This window comes from Nyctereutes procyonoides, unplaced genomic scaffold (assembly GCF_905146905.1).
Source record: "Nyctereutes procyonoides isolate TBG_1078 unplaced genomic scaffold, NYPRO_anot_genome, whole genome shotgun sequence".
Classification (NCBI taxonomy): Eukaryota; Metazoa; Chordata; class Mammalia; order Carnivora; family Canidae; genus Nyctereutes; species Nyctereutes procyonoides.
Window position 1 is genome coordinate 18,640,371 of NW_026575160.1, and position 25,977 is coordinate 18,666,347.

At 40.2% G+C, this 25,977-nt stretch overlaps 2 protein-coding genes across 4 annotated transcripts in view; one reads left to right on the forward strand and one right to left on the reverse strand.

The window, feature by feature from the left end:
- Positions 1–5,935: 5,935 nt before the first annotated feature.
- On the reverse strand, positions 5,936–8,881 carry LSM5 (LSM5 homolog, U6 small nuclear RNA and mRNA degradation associated). The gene is made up of 5 exons (XM_055314881.1): positions 8,809–8,881; positions 7,647–7,742; positions 7,341–7,368; positions 6,594–6,666; positions 5,936–6,191 (listed from the first exon to the last, which is right to left on the reverse strand). Exons 1-5 carry the CDS (start codon positions 8,852–8,854, stop codon positions 6,159–6,161), a joined length of 276 nt encoding a protein of 91 aa, XP_055170856.1. The 5' UTR covers positions 8,855–8,881; the 3' UTR covers positions 5,936–6,158.
- A 3,877-nt stretch (positions 8,882–12,758) lies between these two features.
- Positions 12,759–25,977, forward strand: part of AVL9 (AVL9 cell migration associated) — an 80,305-nt gene continuing 67,086 nt past the window's right edge. For all 3 annotated transcript variants that reach the window (XR_008663038.1, XR_008663039.1, XM_055314636.1), the window contains exon 1: positions 12,759–13,040. Coding sequence is in view for 1 of the 3 variants with exons in the window: in XM_055314636.1 (XP_055170611.1) it covers positions 12,948–13,040 (93 nt within the window). In the remaining 2 variants the exon portion in view is untranslated. The remainder of the gene's footprint in view (positions 13,041–25,977) is intronic.

The following is a 25,977-nucleotide window of genomic DNA, read 5'->3' on the forward strand; positions in this document are numbered from 1 at the left end:
TACACTAGGGAGCTCTCTCCCAGCTTTCTGGTGAGCTTTTGAAAGGCAGGCACAAAGTAAGTGCTTGATAAATGATTGCTTTATTAATGAATTAATGATAACCATGAACAAAATATGAAAGCTTTCTACCTCTTTTATTCCCTTTAAAACTTAAAACAAATTGCTTTGGAGATTCAGCCATTTTCTGATTAATAAGGACTTTCTCCATCTCATTCTAAAAAGTAAAAAAAGCTTCCTATTCTGTTGTCTTTACTTAATTGAACAAGTAGCACTTGAGACTTGAGTCTCTTTGCTCAAGCACTATGCTTTGTGATAAAAGTTTCAAAGATAACTAAAGGCTCAATTCTGAGAGGGAACAGTGTGGACTAAGTGGCAGATGGCTTTAATTGTTGACATGGAATTGCTATGATGGAAAAATGATTAAAAAATAAGTTGATCCAGAGGCTCTTTATTATTTTTTTAAGATTTTTATTTGTTTATTTGAGAGAGAGAACACACAAGCAGTGGGAAGGGGCAGAGGGAGACAGAGAAGGAGAAGCAGACTCCCTGCTGAGCAGGGAGCCCCATGTGGGGCTCAATCCCAGGACCCCAAGATCATGATCTGAGCGTGATGCTTAACTGACTGAGCCACCCAGGCGCCCGAAGCTCTTTAAATAGTAATGATAACTACCACCATTTATTGAGCACTTACTATCTGGTTGAAAATATACTAGATACTTTACATATATTATCAGTTCATTTTTACAACTCTAAGAGGTGGTTTATTTTTCCCAATTTACAAATGAGGTAATTGAGGCCAGAGACATTAAGTACCCACCAAAACTCCCACAACTAACAAAGGATTGATTGGGATTAGGGTCCAGGCTAGGCTGATTCTGGAGCCCATGTTTTTATCCATAACGTTATACTTAAAGATAATTTTTGATAGGGGCGCCTGAGTGGCTCAGTAGGTTAGGCATCCAAGGCATCCAACTCTTGACTTTGGCTCAGGTCAGGATCTCAGGGTCATGAGATCAAGCCCTGCATTGGGCTTGGTGTGGAGTCTGCTTATCCCCCTCCGTCCCTCTGCTTCTTGCTCTCTCTCTCTAAATTAATTTTTTAAAATATCTTATTTATTTATTCATGAGAGAAACAGAGAGAGAGGCAGAGACATAGGTAGAGGGAGAAACAGGTTGTCTGTGGGGAACCTGATGCAGTACTTGATCCCAGGACTCCAGGATCACAACCTGAGCCAAAGGCAGACACTCAACCACCAAGCAACCCAGGTGCCCCTAAAACAATCTTTTTTTTGAAAAAAGATAATTTTTTTACAGTAAAAAAGGCACCTCATGTAGAAAATATGAATGAAAAGATTTCTCCTTGTCAAAAATAGGTGTAAAACAGTAAGGACTCAATCCTTTACCTGCCGTTGTGGTGTGATCCAACAACAAGTACAACAGAGTGGAAGTCAGAAACCTGAACTCGAAAGCAGGACCTGGGTAAAACAGCAAAAGCCTTGACTTCAGTAACTAGCTCCTTGTTCCATAGTACCCTCTGGTGGCCAGTTTATGTCATTCAAGATTATTCCCTTTTTTTTGTTTTGCTGTTTTCTTTCGTTTTTTTATTTTTGAGGTATTTCTCTCTTTCTTTGCTATTTTATCTTACTTTATTTTATTCTTTTATTTAACAGAGAATGATAGAAAGAGGGAGTACAAGCAGGGGGAGTGGTAGGCAGAGGGAGAGGAAGAAGCAGACTCCCCGCTGAGCAGAGAGCTGGACATGGGGCTTGATCCCAAGACCCTGAGATCAAGACCTGAACAGAAGGCACTCAACTAACTGAGCCACTCAGGCACACCATTCAAGATTATTCTTAAATTTAAGAATTAAATGGTAAACAACCAAAGATTTACTCAGGGTCAACCTTGGATAAAGTAGATTGTCTGTCAAAATGTTTCAATACTTAGTCCTGATTCTGTTTTTGGTACTTGAAAACAACCACCTTCAAGTCATTTCCTCTGCAAGTTGTTTCCTCTGTCTTATCCCTCTTAGTCTGACTGCTACCTTGCTAATACATGACTTACTTATTAAGCAGTAATGAATTACTAATTAATTTCAATAAGAAACATTGATGAATACAAAAACTGGTGGGTTAAAGTAGGACAGTGAACTGATATTTGCAAGGTCTTGGATAATCACCCCACAAAATATTTAGCAAAAACGGAGGACACTGTAACTTTACAATGGAGAACCTGGTTATCATCAAAGCTCTAAGTTAACATTAGAAATGGAACTAGTCAACACTACATGCAATGAGATGCATTGGGAAGAGCAGCATTACTCCTGTGATATAGTTGCCAGAAATGCACACTCTGAGCTTACTCATGGGGAGATAACAAACAGATCCAATTTGAGGAATCTTTTACAATGGCTAGTTGGCAACCTTCAGAAATATCAGAGTCATAACAGTCAAGGGAAGACTGAAGAACTGTTCCAAATTGAAGGAGACTGAAGAAACATGACTACTGAATACAGTACATGATCCAGGACTGGATCCTTAGGCTATGTACACTGTTGGGGCATTCAGTAGGGTCGGAGTTAGGGTATGTGAGAGCACTTCCTGGATCTTGCAACTTTTCTTCAGTAAGTCTGAACTTGTTACAAAATACAGTTTGAAAAATACAAGGCATAGTGCACAGGCATTCCTATTTTGGCTTGCAATGATTTCACTGAGATTTCTCTCATCTTCAATCCTAGAAGATGCCATATTCCCTTTACAATAAGGCCCTCCCCCTTTTTTTTCTTTACTAATAGGAACCTACCACACCTCTATGGATGAAGCTGCAATTCTGGTCCTTGAAATCTAAGGCATAACGAAAGCTTGTGTAATCAACAAGCCAACACTCAAGAATGAAACTGAGACCACCTGGATGGGAAGTGGTTCCCACCCCCCCCCACCCCCCAAGCCTATAGACAAATTCCTCCTCAGTCCAGACCAAAGTCTGGCATTTGAGGCTGCAGATGAATCATTGCCTACAAAGGCTTGGCACTCACAGTGGAAACCAGAACTCCACTAGTACTCCATAGTAGACATAGAAATTGGCTGCCTTGCAGTTTAAATGCAGCAGAAACTGTTCTATCCACTAATACATACAGATTCTCATCTCTATCATCAAACCTTGCTTCAGTTACACCTACTTTAAAAACTATCCCTCCAGCAGCCTATACTCTTAAGTCAGTGGAGGTCAAGCTTTGCTGAGAATGAGAATTATTAACTAGAGAACCTGGGAACTCTATAAAAATCTAAAGGCCCAAGGCCCTTCCCCATTTCAACAAGCCCGGATCTCTGTGTTCTTTACAAGTCTCCGAGTGATTCTGACAATAGTTTTCAAACAAAATTTGAGAAAAACTTACACAAGTCAGCAATGTCAGCACAGCTTCTGCCTTTGCTGCTTTCATTTTTGCTGAGGCCTCACCATCACTTTAGGGCCTAGTGCATGCAGCCCTGCCTCCGGAGAAGAAACACCACCTGTGGGAAAACAGCCACTCAACAGCAACCTGCCAAAATGAAAATCCTGTATGGTCAGCAAATAATCAAGATCGTTTCAGCTTCAAACCACCCATCTCACCCGACTGGAATACTCAATCATAGCTTCTCTTCCCAGTTTTTGCTCATTGTCTAGATATAGTGCTCCTCACCCCAACACCAAACATTTGGGAATTTTGAAGGGTCCAATAAATAGTATCTCTATTCCTTAGAGCAGTGGTTCTAAACCACAGGTGATTATTTTGCCCTCAGATGGATGACATTTGGCAATATCTGGAGCCATTTTTGTTACAACTGGGGGAAGAAGGGAAGAGGATGGATGCTATTGGCATCTAGTAGGTAGAAAACAGGGATGCTGCTAAATATCCTGTGATGCACTGGGTGGCCCACACAACTAAGAATTACCCAGACAAAAATGTCAATAGCGTCGTCAAGAAACCCTTATTTAGAGTGGCACCCATTCTAAGCAAATTGCAGTATAAGACAAAAGCAGAAGCAGATCGGAATCATACTATTATCTTTATTAAAGACTAGATGGAGATATGTATCTGTAGACAAGAACCCCAGTGGATTCCTCCACCTTGCCACAGACTAGGTAACTGTATGCCTCCCTAAATGAGACCAAGCTTCTCTAAAACTTTCAGCATGTTGAAGCTAATAAGAACATGAGCTCTTTGCAGACTAATTCCTAGGGGGAAAAAAAATTAAGAGCTGGGCATGACCACCCATTTCCCATTGGATGGCGAGTAAAAGGGTGAAAAGACAGTATTACACTTGATCCCCCTCCAAAGAGAAAGAAATAATAGGAGGAAAGCATTTCCCAAAAAGGGTTAGAAGTGGTAGGGTAAAGCAACAGGCTCCTAGCAGCTCCTGAGAACCAACTGTTAAATCTTTGGGAGGTTTGGAAGCTAGCTGTTAAACCCTTGGCAGCTTGAAATCAGCCACAGCAGGAGTACTTAGACCATGAAAATAAAAAATATATATACAAAGCAGTGCTTTGGTTTTTGGAAAACAAAATTGAATTTAAAAAATGAAGAAAAAAGAAAGTTGGATCCTTTTTTATTGTGGAAACACTAAAATTGAAGATGGATACAGGATGCAAAAGAAACCAAAAAAACAAAAATATAATCATAGTAAAGAAGGTCTTTCTAATCCAGGTATACCAATGACAAAAATCATAGAGGAGATTAACATATGACTACATAAAAATACATTATTTATGTCCAAAAAAAGTACCAATAACAGGCAAATTATACACTGGGGAAGTTATCTGCAAAATACATAACTAAGAGTAGCCTCATAGCAATTCTTACAAATTTGTAAGAAAAAGAATTGCAATGGCAAAAGCCGCATATAAGTAATTCATAAAATATTAGAGTCCAAAATTAATAAAGAAAACTTTAAACATACCAGGTTTTGCCTATCACAGTGGAAAAGTGAGAAGATAGAACGTAGCCAATGTTGGGAAGTATGTAAAGAGTACTATGGGGAAAAAAAAAAAATACCATGAAAAACTGCTAGCAAAGTGTAGAATGAATGGTACAACGTTTTGTTGGAAACATGATTATTATCCTTGACCTCCTGTTATGAATTTATTCTAGAAAAGATAAAAATGTATAAAGATTTAGACTACTATGACCAATAATAAAGATAGGCTAACTTATTGTAAATCCATTTAATGAAATATGATGCAAACACTAATATTGCTGATATATTTGATATGGAAAGATGTGTGCCACTTTAATTATTTTATAAAGTCTTAAATGGGGCTACAAAACAGTATTTTCAGGATGAGCATGTTTTTGTAAAAATAACATGTATTGAGAGTATACTGAGAGAGTATTGGAGGCCATACAGCAAAGTGTAATGAATATTTCCCTTACCATCTCCATTCCTACAATGTGCATATATTTCCTGTATATTTTGCTTTTTAAAAATTATTGAAGTACAGTCAACATACAATGTGATATTAGTTCCAGGTGTACAATATAGCGGTTCAACAGTTCTATGTATTACACTATACTCACCACAATAACGTGTAGTCACCATAAGTTATGACAATATTATCAACTATATTCCCTATGCTGTACTTTTCACCTCCAAGGCTTACTTATTTTATAAGTGGAAGTTTGCTTGTTTTTAATAGGAGTTAATGGAACCTGAGTTCAGTGGAAAAATCTCATTTCAAGGCATCAGAGTTTAAACTGAATTTTGTAAGTAATTATTTCAGGGTTTTTAAATACAACTATTCAAAATCAAAGTTCGTTCTTTTGTTTGGAACAATTTTTGTTTGAGAATCAAATCATCATGTAAATGAGGAAGCAAATGGGGATAAAATTACAGGAAAGCAAGTGACAAAGTAGCTTCAAACTTTGTTACACTGGTTATTGCAGTACAAAAATAAAATGACAGTTAACCAAAAACATTTTTATTTTGTCTTCAGAGAACAACTGTTCTTCTTTTTCCAAAATAATAATAATGATTAACTTACAAAAATGGGCATTTACAATGCATCTTCAAAACATTTCCCTTTAACGGGAAACTTAGCTTTACAGAATCCAAACATTAAAAGGCTTAAAAAAAAAAAAATCGATTTTGTTGTCATTATAGGACAAAAGAGAGTAGGGAAATCCATTCATACTTCAGGACCTTCTCCTCCAGGAACTAGCTGCAGAGAAGGAAAAAGAGCTTATTAATACCAACACCACACCCATCATCTAAAAACCCCTCTTCATCCATCAAAGACACCTGGCCTCTTTGCTCCTCCCCCACATTCCCATTTTTCTCCAGGTCATTGCTTCTGTTTATAATTCCCAACATCGTCAATTAATACTTAGAGTCTAAACAATGATTCTTGGCAAACCAAAAGACTAAAAAGCCCAAGCAAACTAATCTTTAAGCCTATTGTCATGTTCAGTAGCTCAGCTTTAGAGCCCTGATCACAGGAACATCTCCTTCCCAACTTAAACCCACTGGGCCATGAACATTTAACCAAGCCAAGTAATCTGTAATCTCTGCCTCACAAAAATGGGCTACATCTAAAAAAACGCCCAGCTTTACTGTACCTTACCATTGTTATATTATTTCCATTTAGCAAAATTTGATCTAATTTAGTGATCCTTCTTCCTTCTGGTGTGATTTCACTAAATGAAGAAATAAAAGAGTCAAGATAAACAATGTTAATCAAAGCCAACATTCTGATCCCTAAAAAAGTTATTCTTGTATATATATGAATATGAGGTTGAGCAATTATGTCAGTAGTTTTCAGAGACAAAGGTTATCCACTGGATGACCAAAGGCAACATAGTGAACGGACTGGCCTCAGATCCACATCCACTAGGATCAAAACTAAAAGAAGCTAAAACTGGCCAGAGATCAAATATGAAATGGAATGTTTACTAGCCTCACTTTTTTACTATTATTTACTACTAATCCCTACCCATTAAACCAATCTGTAATCACTCAATTTTGAAAGCAGACACTGGTTGTGATCTTTAGAACTAATATAATGGAGCTATCGTTTATATCTTAAGTTTAATGCCTTGATTTGTCTGAGCACAAACATCCTTGGCTGTTTTTAGTTATCTTTTATCTCAAAGCTCTGTCTCCACTAAGTCCCTACCAGTCATTAATAATAATATAATAATTACACCCGGTAATAACTGATCCAATTTTACCAGTGTCAGTAGATAAAATTTCTATCTTTAAGGTATTTCTGACAGGCAATGTTTTCTCATTAGTCATTTTAAACTCATTAATACTAAAATTGACTTAAGGAGAGATTCCCCCCAATTCTTTAATTTTTAACACTACTCACAACTCAGTGACATCCTCCAGTACCATATCTGAAATTTGGTGTTAAGAAAAATACATATACCAGGTTGAATTTACTCTGGCTTCTATCTTTACTCCGTTTTAATTACAACGTTTAATACAATGGCTCCAGAGCAAAATACTAGTAATCGGTAGGAACTTTATCTTTTTTCAGCACACACACCTCTTAAAACGCTATCAAGAGGTGAATAACTTTCTAATACAATAACCAGTTAAGTACTGACTGTCCATATTCTTCTGTTCTTAAGTACTGCAGGAAAACCCAAACCACCACCTTTTGAAAGGATACTGACAAAGTCATCAAATCCCAAAAGTGTGCCAACAATTTCTTTATCACTCTTCATCACAATGTGAATTCTTGATCCTATACATTTGTCCACGAGCTCTATATATATTTTTAAAAGAAAAAAAAAAGGGGGGGGCGGGGGGGGGTGGAGAAAAAAGATTATTTTACCCGTTCATTTCTTCAACAAATATTGGAATGCCTACTGGCACTTGTTATTTACCTATTGTGAAAGATAAACCAGAGAAAGTATTCATTCAAAAACTTTAGAGATTTTATGGTACGTTATCTCTGTTGCATAAACAAAAACGTCCTGTTTACCACTTACCTCTCCTTTGTTGAAGTTTATCCATCACGGTTGTGGTTTCATGTTATTTTAAGTGATTTTGATTAACATACGAAATGCATAATTAATACATAATTAACATCTGAGCCCCACCCCCACCCCCTGCAGCCCGGGTGGCTCAGCGGTTTGGCGCCTGCCTGCAGCCCAGGGCGTGATCCTGGGGTCCTAGGATCGAGTCCTGCATCGGGCTCCCTGCATGGAGGCTGCTTCTCCACCTCTCTGGATGTCTCTCATGAATGAATAAATTTTTTTTTTTTAAAAAAAGAGTCTAAGCCCCATGAAACAACTGTGGTTGCTTTCCCAGGACTCTATCCTCAGTGGGCAATGTCTGGCACATAGCAAGCGTTCAAAAAGAGTTGGTGGAATCAAAGAATGAAAACTTCCAAAACAAGGCCACTTCCGAGAACTCCATCAACTCTTTAGCTACAAAATATCGGAAGAGGCGCAACCGTATTCACCAGAGATTTCTTCCTGTCACTGTCTCTGTGTTCGGACCGCAGTCTGAACGCCCGCTAGCTGGCTTCGTGTCACTCGGCGTGGCGCTTACAGGTGGCGCGCTCTATCTCCTCCAGGTGTGTGTGTGCTATCCGCAGGCAGTGGGAGGGGCCTGAATTTGTCCAAGGGCGCCCAGCCCTGGCGTCCAGTGCACAGAGGCTCATGGGCGGCCCGGGGCCGCAGACCCTCGGGAGCCGGCAGACGAGCCGCGGAGCACCGAGGCCCTTCATCCCATTTCCCTAACACTCGGCCAAGGGCTACTTCAGCCGCAGCCGCCCGGGCCCCAACACTTAGCCTGAGCCCTCCGGTCCCCTTCTCCGCGATTACCTAGAGGCAGCAGCTGCGACGGGTTAGTGGTAGCGTTGGCCGCCATGGCTACGCCGGAAGTGGCCCGCCGGCCTCGCCGTCAGCCGGCAAGTTTGAGAGAGCGCGCTTCCGCTCCCCCCACCGGCCCGCGGCCCGGACAGGCTCGACCAATCGGAGGCCGAACTTGCGATCCAATCAGGCCGCAGGAGTCGCTCCTTCCCAATCGCTTCTTTCCCGGGCGCTGAGCTCTCGGGGAGACGGGTCTGTCCGCTGCAGGTGGTGCGGTCTGGGCACGTAGCCGCTTTCCCCCGGCAGTTTCCGACAGACAGACGCTAAAGGGATCCTGCTTTGTGAATGAATCCTTCCTGCAACCCGGAAGGTTTTGCAAAATACAGACATCTTTGAATCGTTTTATTTTCTGCTATGAAGTTGCACCTCATCTCAAGCCAGGATCTTTTTTCAGACCGAATCAAAAAAAAAAAAAATTTTTTTTTTTTTTTTGCCACTAATGCACTGTGTTGCAGTTTTTGTAAAAGCCGTTTTTGAAAGCATCTACTCCTAGGGCGCCCATGTGCCTGAGTGGGTTAAGCCTCAGACTGGATCTCAGCTCAGGTCTTGGTCCCAGGAGCCGCTGGTTGGGCTCCACGTTGGGTGTGGAGCCTATTTAAAGAAGAGAGAAAAAAGAATCTAGTGCTTCTTTTAAAAGTCCAGTGAAATGAAAACCCACAACCAGCATTTAAAAAGAAAAAAAACTCTTCTACAGTGGAAATTCAAAACACATTTTATTTTTATGCCTACCACCTTATTTATCATTCTTACCTTGTTATAGCTAGGAGTCCTAATTTATCACAGACTGTATTCACTTTCAACACTTAACTGCCTTGTCTTATAAGCAGCCACCAGATGTCACTGTCCGCTAATGTCATCACAGGAAACCTTAAGGCTTTTTGCACTTCTGTTTTGAAAAGAATAGAAAGCAAACAAATTCTCTGCCTTAAAGTCTGTTTCATATTTGTATCCCAGGAACGTAAGGCTGACGAGTCTAAACAGGAGAGACCAGAAAAAAACATCATTCATTCATACAACAGATAGTTGTAATGCACACATCATTCATTCATGGAACAAATATGCATTAGCTACACACTATTTGGCATTTTGCTGAGTATAAAACTGTACAAAACAGAACTACAATGTCTTCTGCCCTTCTAGAAGCTTAAGGATGAATGGAGGAGAAAGCCTACTAACAAATATAATATACAAGGTATATGAAATTTAAAATATAAAAGACCTCTTAGCTTCAGGGATCCTAGAGAACTAGAGATTCCTGGTAGGATTTAAGGAGAATGTCAGTAAGAAGGTTCAGAAGTCCTAACAGATGGCTCCTTCATTTCAAAACTTCCTAGGGCTCAGCCTTCAAAACACCAAGGCAATTTTTACTTTTTTGCATTTCATAAATATTGTGCACCGACTGTATGCCAGAAAATTTACAAATACACTTAGTCGTAATTTTTATGACTATCCTGTGAGACAGGTATTTGAATGGAGTTCCTCATGGTCAGAGAGGCTAAATAACTTGCCCACTGGTTACGTGGACAGTTTGGGAATTGACAAAAAGTTTAGTCTTGGAAGGTAAGAATTGGATAGGCAGAAAGGGGGCAGAGCAGCATCCCAAGCAGAGGGAATACCATGTGCTATTAGCATGTGGCCACCACCAAACCTCTTTTGCTGTACTTTTATTTAAATCTTACATACTTCCTCTAAGTTTGGCATAAAAGTCTTCCCTTCCCAAGTGTTTTCCTTTAACCCCAGTCCTTAGTGATTTTACTTTATTGCATTTCGGATGCTCTACCCCCCGAGTTCTGGTAAAATCCTGCTCATTCTTCAAGACCTTGCTCAAATGCGACCACTTCTGTGAAGCTTCTCTGACTTGCACTTCGTAGGTTTTCCCATTGTTCCACAATAATGTTAATAGTTCTCAAAATGCTCTCAATGTATTCTCCTGTAATTCTCTTCCAGGGGGTTGCCTCCCTCCCCAAAGATTGTGTTCCACAATGTCAAGAATTTTGGGAAGCAGTAGAGCAATTAAATTAATTGGTTCTGAAGTTAAATGACTTTGGTTTGGATCTTATCCCTACCACAATTCCTTCTAGTTATTTGACCTTAAGTAAGTTTTTTGACCTAAGTGTTAGTGGGGAAAAAAATGAGGATAATAGTATCTACTTTAGGACTGTTGTGAAAATCAAAATAATCCATGAAAAGTGGCTTGCAGACTGAAACACAGTGCTTATTCATTAAATGTAAGCTAGGGCAGCCCTGGTGGCGCAGCGGTTTAGCGCCGCCTGCAGGCCAGGGTGTGATCCGGAGACCCAGGATCGAATCCCACGTCGGGCTCCCGGTGCATGGAGCCTGCTTCTCCCTCTGCCTGTGTCTCTGCCTCTCTCCTCTCTCTCTCTGTCTCTCATGAATAAATAAATAAAATCTTAAAAAAAAAGTAAGCTAGCATTGTTTATGTTTATTTTGCAATGCTTATTAACATGATGGTTAGGTTAGCGTAGGTGCTACAAAAGCTAGCACTGCTGTTTTCACATTTATCTTGTTTTTATAACCAGATAGAGACCAGGCAACAATTTTTAAAAATTTTCTTTTGATGCACTATGCCTACCACAGTTCCAGGTGCACTGTAAGGTCGAATAAATATTCCTTGAATTGATTCTATTTATTCATTCCTATCCATATTCTCCTTAATCTTCATAAGACTCTAAAGACAAAGTAGGGGATCCCTGGGTGGCGCAGCGGTTTAGCGCCTGCCTTTGGCCCGGGCGCGATCCTGGAGACCCGGGATCGAATCCCACGTCGGGCTCCCAGTGCATGGAGCCTGCTTCTCCCTCTGCCTGTGTCTCTGCCTCTCTCTCTCTCTCTCTCTCTCTCTCTCTCTCTGACTATCATAAATTAAAAAAATATATTTAAAAAAAATAAAGACAAAGTAATGCCTAATTTGTTTGTGAAACCCCCTTCTTCCCTTGGTTTTCTTTTCTATTTCTTGTTTTATTTTCACCACACCATAATGAGAGTAGGGATCAAATACAAGGCACTGTCGCTACCTGATAGACCTTAAAGGTCAGGAAAAATATAATTAGAGAAAGTCCATACTTAGTTTTCTATTAGCAATTTAATACTATTGATAACGAATAGTCTCCTTATACTCTGAAAAAGGAACTGTATGGTTCATTTACATACTTTGCGCAAGAGTGGTTGTATTTTATCAGGCTCTCTCCTGAGGCAAGATACAAAAAGAAACAACAGAACAATTCCAGATGGAGAGTTCATTTTTAATGAACTTGAAAACATGTCATTGCTCTGTGTCTCCAGGATATTTGTCCTCTCACTTCGTACTTACAGAGCTGACATAAAATAGAATCTAGAATTCATAAAATATATGTAACTAGAGGAGGCTCAAATTATTATGTGTTCAGAAAAGCATTTCTGGAGATAAATGTCATCATAAAAATAGACATGCAGGGCAGTTTAGCGCCGCCTTCAGTCCAGGGCCTGGTCCTGGAGCCTCGGGATCAAGTCCCACATTGGGCTCCTGGCATGAAGGCTGCTTCTCCCTCTGCCTGTGTCTTTGCCTAAATAAATAAATCAAAGTAAGTAAGTAAGTAAGTAAGTAAATAAATAAATAAATAAATAAATAAATAAATAAAAATAAATCTTTAAGAGGGCAAAAGAGGAGGATGCGCCTTAAGGAAGCACCCGAGTGGCAGGGGAGAGAGGCGCCCGTGGCCCCGGCCCCGCCCCCAGCCCTGTGCCTCGGCCCCAGGCCCCGCCCCCAGGCCCCAGGCCCCGCCCCCAGCCCCAGGCCCCGCCCCGTCAGGTTCCCTCCGGGTCCTGCCCCGCCCCGTCTCGCCGGCGGCGGCCGCCGCATCAGGTGACAGCCCGGAAGCAGCGGAAGCGGATGAGGGAAGCGCGGCCGCGGCCCTGGCGGGCGGCGCGGAGCTGCGGGAGCGTCGGCCTCCTCCCGGCCCCCTGCGCGGCCCTCATGCGGCGCCGGCGCTGACCCCGGAGATCCGCCGCTCGCCGTCCTCCCGGGGACCGCGGGGTCGCCCGGCCCCGCCTCCCTTGGCGGTTGGAGTCGGCTTGCGGGCCCGCGGCGGCCGCCCATGGAGAAGGCCGGGCGGGGAGGCGATGGCGCCCCCCGGGGGCCCGTACTGCACATCGTGGTGGTCGGCTTTCATCACAAGAAGGGCTGCCAGGTGAGGAAGGGGCGCGAACCCGCCGCCCCCGGCCGTCCGTGCGGTCGCCCGCGGCGCGGCCCTGAGCGCCCTGGGCCCCTGTGAACTTCGCACCTGCCCCTCGCGCTCGCCGCACCTGAAGCCCCTCTCCCCTCCCCCGCGACATTCCCTTCTTTCTCCTGCGCCTGAAATTGTGCTTTGAGCAGCAGAGCAGCTCGATGTCGGTATGTTGGGGTTGGCAGGTGTTTAGGGTTTTTGGAGGAGCGGGAGGAAGGAATCGGAGGTCAGCCCCGCTCAGCTGCTCATTCATCTCTGCCTCCCTTGACTTTCTGCAATGTCCACCTGTAACGGGAGCCTTTAGAAAGATTCAGCACCCGGACTGCGTTTCCATCAGCGTAACGAGCTCAGTGGGCTCCGCACAAATGCCTCGGGTTGGTGGAAGCCCAGGCGGCGTCGTGGGAAAATCAACTTCCTTTGTTTATCTTTGGAAGCCCCAGAATCCGTCGTGTTTGGGTGCTGTATGGACTCCTCCCCCGCCCCCCCCCCCCATTGGGCCTCGCTTTTGCTATTCGATCTTGTCTAGATCTTACCTTTTGGTGAGAAACTGACCTTTCCAGTTGAGTTGCGATGAGAGAAAGCGTTATTTTGCCGGGCAAAGGAGTGTGCAAACACAAAGTCATTTTTATCACGTTTCTCCACCGAAATAGTGAATGGGAACAATGGAACGTTGGCAATAATGTGTATTGGAGGTAAGGGAACAAAATGGAAACAGAATTTTTTCATGAGCCCAAACACTGGAAGGCAGTGATGTCATAATGTGCTAGTGAGCAGGAAATTGAAACGCTCGAGGTGTTAAAAAATGCTGTCTGCCACTACTAGGTAATGTAGCGTTTTGTTTCTTGTGTTTGATAGAAAATGTAACGTTTTAGAAGATTTTTACTGGCGAAATTTAAATTCTGTAGGGGGGGGGGAATCCCTGCGGTTGAGCATCTGCCTTTGGCCCCAGGGCGTGATCTCAGGGTCCCAGCATCGAGTCCCGCTTTGGCTCCTGCATGGGCCTGCTTCTCCTCTGCTGTGTCTCTGCCTCTCTCTGTGTGTCTCTCATAGATAAATAAAAATACTCAAAAAAATAAATTCTTTAGAGGATGATAACTGGAAAGTGGGGAGAAAAGATGGTCGTATTTGTATGTGTTCCAAGACTGCTTAACTTTACAATTTATTTTTTTAAGATTTATTTATTTATGGAGACACACAGAGAGAGAGGCAGAGACACAGGCAGAGGGAGAAGCAGGCTCCATGTAGGGAGCCCGACGTGGGACTCGATCTCGGGTCTCCAGGATCATGCCCCGGACCGAAGGCGGCGCTAAACCACTGAGCCACCCGGGCTGCCCTAAGACTGCTTAACTTTAAAGTATTGTACTCTGTTCCTTGTCTCTCAGTAGAAAATGGCATAGACACTGAGGAGGAAGTGGTGTTATTCAGTGTGATATTAAAAAAAATTCCAAGCAGCAGCAGCAGAATATGTTTATCAAATGTAGTCCTACGTTTAGAAGTAAGAAGGTGGATATTTGAGACTCTACCATGGCATGCAAACACCATGTTTGTTAGATTTTTAATATTCTTAAGATTTTAATTCCAATGTAATTAACATAGTGTCATATTAGTTTCAGGTGTTCAATACAGTGATTCAACAGCTCTCTACATTTCTCAGTGCTCATCACCATAGGTATACTCTTATTTCCCTTCACCTATTTCACCTGTTCCCTCCCGCATCTTTCTGGTAGCCACCAGTTCTCTGTAGTTAAGAATCTGGTTTGTTTTTTGTTTGTTGGTTGGTTTGGTTTGTCTTTTTTTTTTTTCCCTTGTTTTTTTTTTTTTTAAGTTTTTTTTTTAATTTTTTTTATTTATTTATGATAGTCACAGAGAGCGAGAGAGAGGCAGAGACACAGGCAGAGCGAGAAGCAGGCTCCATGTACCGGGAACCCGATGTGGGATTTGATCCCAGGTCTCCAGGATCGCGCCCTGGGCCAAAGGCAGGCGCTAAACCGCTGCGCCACCCAGGGATCCCCCTTGTTTTGTTTCTTAAAGATTTTTAGTACTTTAAAACTTCACGTCTTTGGTCTTATCACTTTATAACTCACTTTGGATATGGGTGAAGTAACTGAAACTTGGAGGAAGTAAATTGATCTTGCTGAGGTCACGCTGCAAAACAGTCCTGGAGTCAGATGTAGAATTGCTTCTGGCATCGTATGTGTTCATTCTGCTGAGCCATTTTTTTTAAAATAAAGCAGTAGGAGCCCACTTCCAAACCAAACTGAGGGGGACTTTTTAAAAACAAGAAGGTAATATCGGTAGGAGAGAGAATAAAATCTTTTAATATTTGCTGCCATCTAAATTCAAGATTAATTATGTTTTATACCAGTCTTATTGTCAAAAATAGTACCGTTTATATTTTCAGAATGGAAAAATGATTTAGGAAACCAATATTGCTTCGAGATTAAAGAAAGCTGAATAGATTGTAAGATGAAGGAAGCACTTTGGGCTGAAATAGCACACTGGGTGGGTGCCATGGCATTTCACTGGATTTGTTAGGCCTTTGGTTTCAGCATTGAGGTAAAGGCTGCTTGTTTTGTTAAATAAACACTGTGCTAGGAATTAGGAGACCTGGATGACATCGTGGCTTTACAGCTCCCATGACCTCCAGCAAGTCCAAACTGCATAATTTTTTGTATCTCCTTTTCCTTTACCAGATTTCTTCATGGGAATTTTAGACCTGGCAAGGGTCCCTAGAATTCATTCTATTCCCATCTCCCTTAAACTTACAGATAAGTAAACCCAAAAAGCTTGTAACTTAAAAACACTTAGTTTGGTGCTATCAGAAAAAAACAAGAACTGGACAATAGTTAAAGCAATAAAGACTTTTTTTCAGAAAAGCTATTGTAATAGGGGAAGAGAGAGCTCAGTGTACAACTGGGCTCAACTCTGAATACAAGGAGAAGGAGACATTGATGGCCAAAGAGCAGAGTGAGGAATCAACGGATAGGAAATTACTATATTGAGGTAAAGGGGATTTCTGGCTAAACCCAGCTAACAGAATTCCTGCTAAAATTAGACAAGGCTGGGAAGAACGAGGAAGCCCAAAAAGTCAATTCCTGGTTGAGAAGAGAGTTCCAAGGAGCCTAACGAAATTTTGATTAAGGAGAGACTTGGTCAGCACTAACACTGAAACCCAGATATGCCTAGTCTTTGTAACCTACTGTATCTCTTATAATAGCGCTTTTAGCTTGTAGGCCCTTAGTAGAAAGGGAAAACACATGCCTTGGGTTTTTTTTGTTTTTGTAACCCACATGATGTTTCACAGAGACCGAGGGCAATTATTTTTGACTAAATATACTTGCTGAGTAGTGTCTGTTCATCTGGGTTGCTGATAGAATGAAGAAAATATAGAGGATCCTGCCACAGTGCATTGAAAAATGAGAACTCAAAAAAAAAAAAAAAAGAAAGAAAGAAAAATGAGAACTCTAGGTTCTTTTTTTTTTCTTTACAGTTTTTTAATTCCAGTATAGTTAATAAATACAGTTGTTTGTTTCAGGTATATAATATAGTGAAATCCCCATCACCTGTTTCACCCACCCACCTCCACTTAGGTAACCATCAGTTCTCTACTTAAGAATCTGTTTCTTGGTTTGTCTCTCTTCCCCTCCCCCCCCTTTGTTTTGTTTCTTAAATTCCACATGTGAGTGAAATCATACAATCATACGGTATTTGTCTTATTCTGATTTATTTCATTTACCATTATATACTCTAGCTCCATCCATGTTTTGCAAATGGCAAGATTTAATTCTTTTTTATGGCTGAATATTCCATTGTATATATACCACATTTTCTTCATTCATCTGTCAATGCTGCTTCCATAATTTGACTATTGCAATGCTGCAACAGACATAGGCATACATATAACCTTTCAAATTAGTGTTTTTGTAATCTTTAGGTAAATACCCAGTAATGTGATTACTGAATCATATGGTAGTTCTATTTTTAATTTTTTGAGGAAGCTCCATACTATTTTCCACAGTGGCTGTATCAGTTTGCAGTCCCAATAGATTATTTTATTACTACTGACTGAAAGAAAGCAGCTTTTAAAAATTACACTTACCTCTCATAGCAGAAAATTAAGACATAACCTGGTTTTGCAAATCAAACAAGAATTTGCTTATATCTAGTCAAAGTCAGAATGCACAGTGAATAAAAAGGTGATTTTTAGATTTAGAATATTGAGTATTCTCTAGCTTTTGCAAGAGTCAAACATTTAATTTTACTAGAACTTTTACTATTTTTCAGAGAAAAATTTTGGCTTACTAGTAATCTGTTAATTTTCTGTTCTCTCTTTAATGAAGGTTTGTTGGGTAGATGACAGCATGATTTGTGGACTCTAAAGAGAGTGAAGCTTGGATGAGTGGATAATCTGAAAAACCTTCATTGAAAACCCTCTGTGGTAGGGCACCTGGGTGGCTCAGTGATTGAGCATCTGCTTTTGGCTCAGGGCATGATCCCAGGGTCCTGGGATGGAGTCCCACATCAGGCTCCCCGCAGGGAGCCTGTGTTTCCTTCTGCCTTTGTCTCTGCCTCTCTCTCTGTGTCTCTCATGAATAGATGAATAAAATCATTAAAAAAACCCTCTGTGGTATATCCAGGTTGGGTGTAGGGAATGGTAACACAGCCAGTCCACTTAGACAACAGAGCAAATGAGTGAAAAACTTTCCCACTGAGTTGGCTGACAAAACTGACAGGTCAGTTCAGTCAAAAACAATGAAACTTTTGCCAGAGACCTAATTTGTCCAATGGATGTGTAATAGTATTGGAAAAGATAGGAAAATAGTTCAACTATATTTTTTCATTTTTTGGTTGCCCTGAGTTTTCTCGTCTTAATTTTTATAAAATAACAGATTTTGCCAGATGGAAGAGTATTATAAAAAAGTGTACTAAAATTTCCTATATATATTCTTTTTTTTTTAATTTTAAGATTTTATTTATTTATTCATGAGAGACCCAGAGAGAAAGAGACACGCAGAGATACACGCAGAGGGAGAAGCAGGCTCCTGGAGGGGAGCCCAATGCAGTACTTGATCCCAGGACCTGGGGATCATGCCCTGAGCCAAAGGTGGGTGCTCAACCACTGAGCCACCCACATGTCCCAATGTTATATTAGTTCTTAAGGATGTTCCTCGCTTCCCCAAATCAGTGTCGTTTAAAAAAAATTTTTTAAGTTTAATTTTTCGGTAATCTCTACACCAAATATGGGGCTTGTAACTCACAGCCCTGAGAGCAAGAGTCACATGCTCTTCTAACTGAGCCAGCCAGATGCCCCTCAGTGTCTTTTTAGATGTCCTACAACACTGCTTCCTTAACCCTTCAAAATCCAATAGTTTTGGAGAGTGAGTGTATTACATGCATTAATGTTCTAGAGATTGATGTAATCAGCATATCAAGTGTTTCGTAGTCTGTAATTACATAAGGTTTCCCCCAGGATAGATTAATCAGCCACCTTATTCAACAGTTTAAGATTTTACTTCCAGGTGTTAAGGATTAAAAGTGCATGGCTCATTGAATTGTGTTTCTAACTTCAGATTATTTTAGGCTGTGTTAAAAGTGCTTTGTTAAATCGCTCTTCTAAGTATTCAAAATGCTGTGGTCTTGTTGATCCCTTCTTTCCATGTCCTGAGATTATTCATAGTGAAAATTCCCATACTTGGTCGTATTTTGTAATTTTTAGATTGAAGTGGACTGAAGTTTTACTTTGTTTAAAAATAATGCTTTTCAGCAGTCTGCTGGGGTAATAAGCATGATAACTTTACATTGAAAGATGTACCAAATCTTTGTAGACTCTTCTGTTATAAAGGTGCTCAATAGGGAATCAGGTAGTTTCATGTGGACCACAGGGTTAAAGTGATCTTCTAATACAGCTGTGTTGAAGATACCCAAACTAGACATAGAATATGACCATTCATCTTGTTTCCTGCATTTCTTCCACCTTTGAGGTCTTCAAATGTATCTTAAATGAAAAATTATTTAAATTAAAATGAATATCTGACTTTATCACTTGATCATTTTTTTTCCACCTAGATTTGTGGGAGTGAATTCTTCTGTAGCTTAACAGGTTAGTTTCTAGTGATGATCCTTCTGGTTTATGGATAAACCAAACATTTAGATCATTTTAAGTGAAAGTACTACCATGACATTTACAATAGTTTTGAAATATTTATCCATTACAACTCTTTTCCTGATTTTTTTTTTTTTAATTTAGCATTTGGCAAAGGACTCTTCTTCCTTAAAAACTCACCTGCAATACCTGGAGGGAATTATAAGAGTACAAAAACTCTTTGATGTGATGTATTTTATGGACAACCTTATCTCTAGTAGTTTGCTTGTTATAGATTATGTGTTCCAGACTTTTGTTCCTTATTTATGGCAATAAATGTGTAGCTATATTTGTCAGATTAGCATGATTTTTGGCAAAATAATCAAATGAATATCAAACTGATTCTTTCATAAATAGATTGGAACTTTTTTTTTTGAGAGGAAGGGGAAAGACTGACAGGGAGAGAGAATCTCAAGCAGACTCCACACTAAGTGTGGAGCCTAATGTGGGACTTGATCCCATTACCCTTAGATCATGACTTGAGCCAAAATTAAGAGTTGGATGCTTAGCTGACTGAGCTACAGAGGTGCCCCAGATTGAAACTTTTTTAAACATTGAAATTAATAGGGAATCGTTATATTCCAAAGTGATGTCATAAAAAGTTGGAAGGATGCCTGGGTGGCTCAGCGGTTGAGTGTCTGCCTTCTACTCAGGGCGTGATCCCAGGTCTAGGGATCGAGTTCCGCATCAGACTCCCTGCAGGGAGCCTGCTTCTCACCCTGCCTATGTCTCTGCTCTCTCTCTCTGTCTCTCATGAATAAGTAAATAAATAAAATCTTTTTTAAAAAATTGGAAGTATTACTTGATTTTTTTTCTTTTTTTTTTTTTTTTAATTTTTTAAATTTATTTATGATAGTCACACACAGAGAAAGAGAGAGAGGCAGAGACACAGGCAGAGGGAGAAGCAGGCTCCATGCACCAGGAGCCCGACGTGGGATTCGATCCCGGGTCTCCAGGATCGCGCCCCGGGCCAAAGGCAGGCGCTAAACCGCTGCGCCACCCAGGGATCCCTTGATTTTTTTTCTACTAATGTTCTGATAGTTTGTAGTTTAGTATACATAGCTGGCAGTTTATAATTCTTGAATAAGTTGGTTTTGCCAGGCTATACTTCTTTAAAAAATAGAATTATGAAAAAACTAGAACTCGTGTTTACATTGGTTCCAAGGTGAATAAGGCAACTGAAGCAGTGAAGAGAAAATGACATTTCCTCTTGGTTTGGGTGGGCTGATCATGGGAAAAGCTCCATGAGTAACAGAATGTTGCATTGCAGATTCAAGGCTGGATTGAGGAAATGAGGGACAGGGTTGGTTTATGTTAGGGTGATAGTGCCAAGACCTGACCCGTTGAGGTCTTGGTAACAGATGACTTGTAGTTTGGCACCTGCTATTACTGGAATCCTTTGATGACCATGCTGAAACATTGGAGTATTGTTTGTGATTCTTGTTGGAATAGAATCCCTTTGGAACAGAAAGAACAACCTTTTGGGGAGTTAGAGGTTAGGGAAGAATAATATCTAAAGATTTTTTTAACTGCTCAGAGAAACTGTCCTGAAACAAGATTGCATTTTTTTAGCCCTCCACTGACACTCATTTCTTGAATTTGAATGGTTTGGTGGAGGGTTTTTTTCTGATTTTTAGCCATGCTTTTTATATACTGAAGTGATGAAAATCTCTGACTTCGCAGGGCTGGAACCTTAACAGAGCAGTAGAATAGTTTTCTTTTAAAAAGATTTTATTTAGGGCAGCCCTGGTGGCGCAGCGGTTTAGCGCCGCCTGCAGCCCAGGGCGTGATCCTGGAGACCCTGGTTTGAGTCCCACGTCAGGCTCTCTGTATGATGCCTGCTTCTCCCTCTGCCTGTGTCTCTGCCTCTCTCTCTCTCTGTCTCTATGAATAAATAAATAAAATCTCTAAAAATAAATAAATAAAATAAAAAAATAAAAAGATTTTATTTATTTATTAATGAGAGACAGAAGCAGAGACACAAGCAGAGGGAGAAGCAGGCTCCATGCAGGGAGCCTGATGTGGAACTTGATCCCAGATCCCAGGATCATACCCTGATCCAAAGGCAGACGCTCAACTGCTTAGCCACCCAGGCGTCCCAGTAGAATAGTTTTCTCTTAGGCCTTGGCATCACAGCTAAGCAGGATGGGTGTCAACCTGTGTAATGGAAGTTTGGAAATATGTTGAAGATTCTTTTGTCTTATTATTCCCCCCCTTCCCCCGGTAACTAGAAAGAGCCTAATAGTGCCTGATTTTTTTTCAGTTTAAGTTTTTGATTCCCTAGTAAAATGCCTATGTTTCATGAGTAACCTTCTCCCTCATGGTATTACGTGATTCACATCCTTTACGGAGCATGGATTTTGCTAGATAAGGGAAGTCTGCAAAAGGGCTATGGTTCACTGGGAATGGGTACAAGAGGAGGATAAAGACAGGAAGAGGAGTCTGTACTTAATTTTGAGAAAGACTGGCCCTATTAAGTTCTTTGGTTAGATACCATCAGGTTAAAACCTTGGTTTGTTCCCAGAATATTTTTAGAGGATGTTATTTAAATTGATATTTTGGGCAATATTTAAATCATTCCAGTTGTTTTTAAAAAATGCATGTCTTATCAGAAATAATATATACTCACTAGTAAAAAAGTAAAAAATATAGAGAAGAAAAAAACTAACACTTAAAATTCTGTATCCTAAAGAAATCTGTTTCTGAGGCCTTGATGACTACCACTCCAGTTCTCTAGTTACTTTTTTTTTTTACAAATATATGTAACTTTTCCCAAAAACATATCAAGTTTTATGGTTTGCTTTTTTATGTAACTGTGCCGTTGATATCTTTCCATATTAATAAATATTGAATTATGGCATTTTAAACTAGCTAAATAGTATTTTGTGGAAATAGTTCATTGTTCTCCTTTTTAGACACTTTAGGTGTGGTACTCCAATTTTTTGCTATTTTGTGTAGTGCTATGAAGAACATCCTTGTGGCAAAATCATTGCTCCTTTTATCTAAGTATGGAGATTTAATTTTAAGCTATCTTTTTTCTTAAAATTTTATTTAAATTCAATTAATTAACATATAAGTATTATTGGTTTCAGAGGTAGAGGTTACTGATTCATCAGTCTTATATAACACCCAGTGCTTATTACATCACATGCCCTCCTTAATGTCCGTCACCCATTTGCCCCATCCCTCCACCCCCTTCCCTTCCAGAGACCCTCAGTTTGTTTCCTATGATTAAGAGTCTCTTATGGTTTGTCTCCCTCTCTGGATTAGTCTTATTTTTTCCTCTCTTCCCCTATGATCCTCCATTTTGTTTCTTAAATTCCACATATGAGTGAGATCATATGATAATTGTCTTTCTCGGATTGACTTACTTCGCTTAGCATAATATCATCTAATTCCATCCACGCCATTGTAAATGGAAGATTTCATTTTTTGATGGCTGAGTAATATTCCATTGTGTGTGTGTGTGTGTGTGTGTGTGTGTGTGTGTGTGTGTATACCACGTCTTTACCCATTCATCTGTCAGTGGACACCTGCGCTCTTTAGTTTAGCTATTGCGGACATTACTGTTATAAACATTGGAGTGCAGGTGCCCCTTCAGATCACTACGTTTGTATCTTTGGGGTAAATACCCAGTAGTGCAATTGCTGGGTTGTAGGGTAGCTCTGTTTTTCAACTTTTTGAGGAACCTCCATACTGTTTTCCAGAGTTAAACCATCTTTTTTTTTTTTTTCCCATGGAGATCTTGGTAAAACAGATTTTGAAGCAGAACATGCTGAACAAAATTTAAGTTAGTCTGGATGACTCTGGCTTCATAACAAATGTCGTTTGTCCTGTGGCATTCTCAGTTTATTTTAACATAGAGTTTTTCACACATGCCTTCTGACTCAGCTGGGCTTTCTTTTTTTTTAAGGTTTTATTTGTTTATTCATGAGAGACACAGAGAGAGGCAGAGACACAGGCAGAGGGAGAAGCAGGCTCCACGCAGGGAGCCCGATGTGGGGCTCCATCCCAGGACCCTGGGATCATGCCCTGGGCTGAAGGCAGGTACTAAACCGCTGAGCCACCTGGGGATCCCTCAGCTGGGATCTCTTTTGATAAGAGAGGGAGATGACAGAGCAATTAGCAGGCACTCTCAGTGTTGACCCAGACACGACGTTGCAGTATTCAGTTTCTCCTCCTTGCTTTCTTGTCTATTTTATTTTATTTATTTTATTTTTTAAAGATTTTTATTTATTCATGAGAGACACAGAGAAGGAGAGACATAGGCAGAGGGAGAGGCAGGCTCCCCGCGGGGAGCCCGATGTGGGACTCCATCTGGGGGGCCCAAGATCATATCCTGAGCTGAAGGCAGATGCTCAACCACTGAGCCACCCAGGTGTCCCACTTTTTTTTTTTTTCTTAGACTAGGAGACCACATCTTCTACATATATTAGAACTGTGTATGAAATAAAATTACTTAGTCATAGGTTTTAAAGAAGACCTAAAGCCTTCTTGAAATATTATCAGGGGCTTTATGATAGCTGGTTAGGCTGATAGATGCTCTTCTAGCTTATTTCTGGTTCTTGACAGTGGTCTAGGTAATTGTCAAGTCTGACTTCTGGATAAACCATATTTGGGTTAGATTTCAATATATTTTTTTAATTTTTATTTATTTATGATAGTCACACACACACACACACACAGAGAGAGAGAGAGAGAGAGAGAGAGAGAGAGAGAGAGGCAGAGACACAGGCAGAGGGAGAAGCAGGCTCCATGCACCGGGAGCCCGACGTGGGATTCGATCCCGGGTCTCCAGGATCGCGCCCTGGGCCAAAGGCAGGCGCTAAACCGCTGCGCCACCCTGGGATCCCTGGGTTAGATTTCAAATACAGCATTCTGCACTTAAATTTTCTTCAATTGATGCTCATCATCATGATATGTATTAACTATATATGAAGAAATGACAGGAGAGTTGTTAATGAAACCTGTTCCTGCCCCCATGGCTTTCATGGGTGATATTAGTAATTTGTTAGACTTTGATAGGGATAGTGCACTACCAGAAATTCCAATATTTTTTACTATGTAAGAGTTTAAAGTGTTAAAAAATAAAATTATATATAAAACATTGCTAAGGTAGAGTCCATTAAGATAAATTAATTTAAATCTTTTGTTAGGAAGTTTCTAATGAAATTTTTTTCCTGCAAGAAAAGTTGTTTTTTTTTTTTTTTAAGAAAACAGTTTTTGAAGCTGTGATATCATCTTCGTATATATTTTCAATAACCTACAGATAAACAATGTTCTATTTATATCTTCTCATCCAAATGACCCGTCTTGGGGCACCCGGGTAGCTCAGTCCATTAAGCGACTGACTCAGTTTTGGCTGAGATCATGATTGAGCCGGCCTTGGGCTCCAGGCTCAGCACAAAGTTGGCTTAAGATACTCTCCCCCTCTTCCTCCACCCCTCTCCCCGCGCTCATTTGCCCATGCTCTCTCTCTCTCTCTCTCTAAAATAAATATCTTAAAAAAAATAAAAGACCAGTTTCTGTCATTCTGCCATGTTTGATGCAAATCCTTGTCCTGTCTCTTCCATTGTAGAGGGACTCTGTATAGTATTCCTAATATACCTTTGTACTTTCAGCTCTGACAGATTCTCTTTTACCACTCTCTCCTTGAATAACAGCAAAGCATACCTGGTAATCAAGATACCCAAGTTTTAGTTTGACCCTAATGGTTATTAGATGTTTAATCTGGGGCAAGTTGCCTAATGTTTATGGACTTCAGTTTCTTTATCTGTAAAATAAGGGTTTTAAAAATAGACGATTGCAAAGATTCCCCTTCACTTAACATTATTAGAAGATGAAATCAACAAACATTTGCTAAATACCCGTCATTAGAGCCTACATTCAGAAACATACCCTTCAATTCAACAGGCAAAACTAGTGTTTGTTGTTAGCAGTCTGAACAGAGGAACTTTCTTGGATGATGATAATTCTGTGTTTTGATGGAATGGTTGCCTTTAGTGGTATAAACCATCAAAACCAATGAACTCTGTACACTTAAGGTCTTTGCATTTTATACTTTCTAATAACACCTCAAATCTAAATAATTTAAAAGTGTTTTTTTTTTTTTAGGCTTGGGTCAGTCCATAGAGCATGCAGCTGTTGATCCTGGGGTTGTGAGTTTGAGCCCCATGTTGGTGTAGAGATTACATAAAAATTAAATATTTTTTTTTAAAAAAAGGTTTTTTTTAAGTCACCTTGTAAGAAATCACAAAGTTCTGGATCTTTCAATACTTTTGAAAGGGCTGTTTCAAAAACTATTAGTTATATGATTTTCTACATTTATACTTCTACTTGTGCAGAGCTAGGACTTAATAATTCTCCATTTGTAGTCTCAGTTTTGAGCCTTAAAAGTTTATAATTGAGAAAAAAATAATCAGAGAAACAATGGCTCAGTCATTTTTTTTTAATGTCCTATCTTCATGTGTTAAATAAGCATGGTATCTTTGGAGACATAAAAGCTACAGTTCAGTACAAAAACCCAGACATCTCTTGGATGCTAATATAACTTATATGCTGAAAGCATAAATTTCCATGACTATAGTGTTCCCTTTGTAAACAAGTTGTAGCAAAGACCCTAAATTCCATAAAGTAGACCCTAAGTATAATTCCTGCCTTCGTGAACAATTTAAACTGCTAATAAGAGTTTATACCAATATAAGGGTTAGTCACCATGCAATTTATCATTGCAGTTCTATGAAGGTATTATTAGCAATA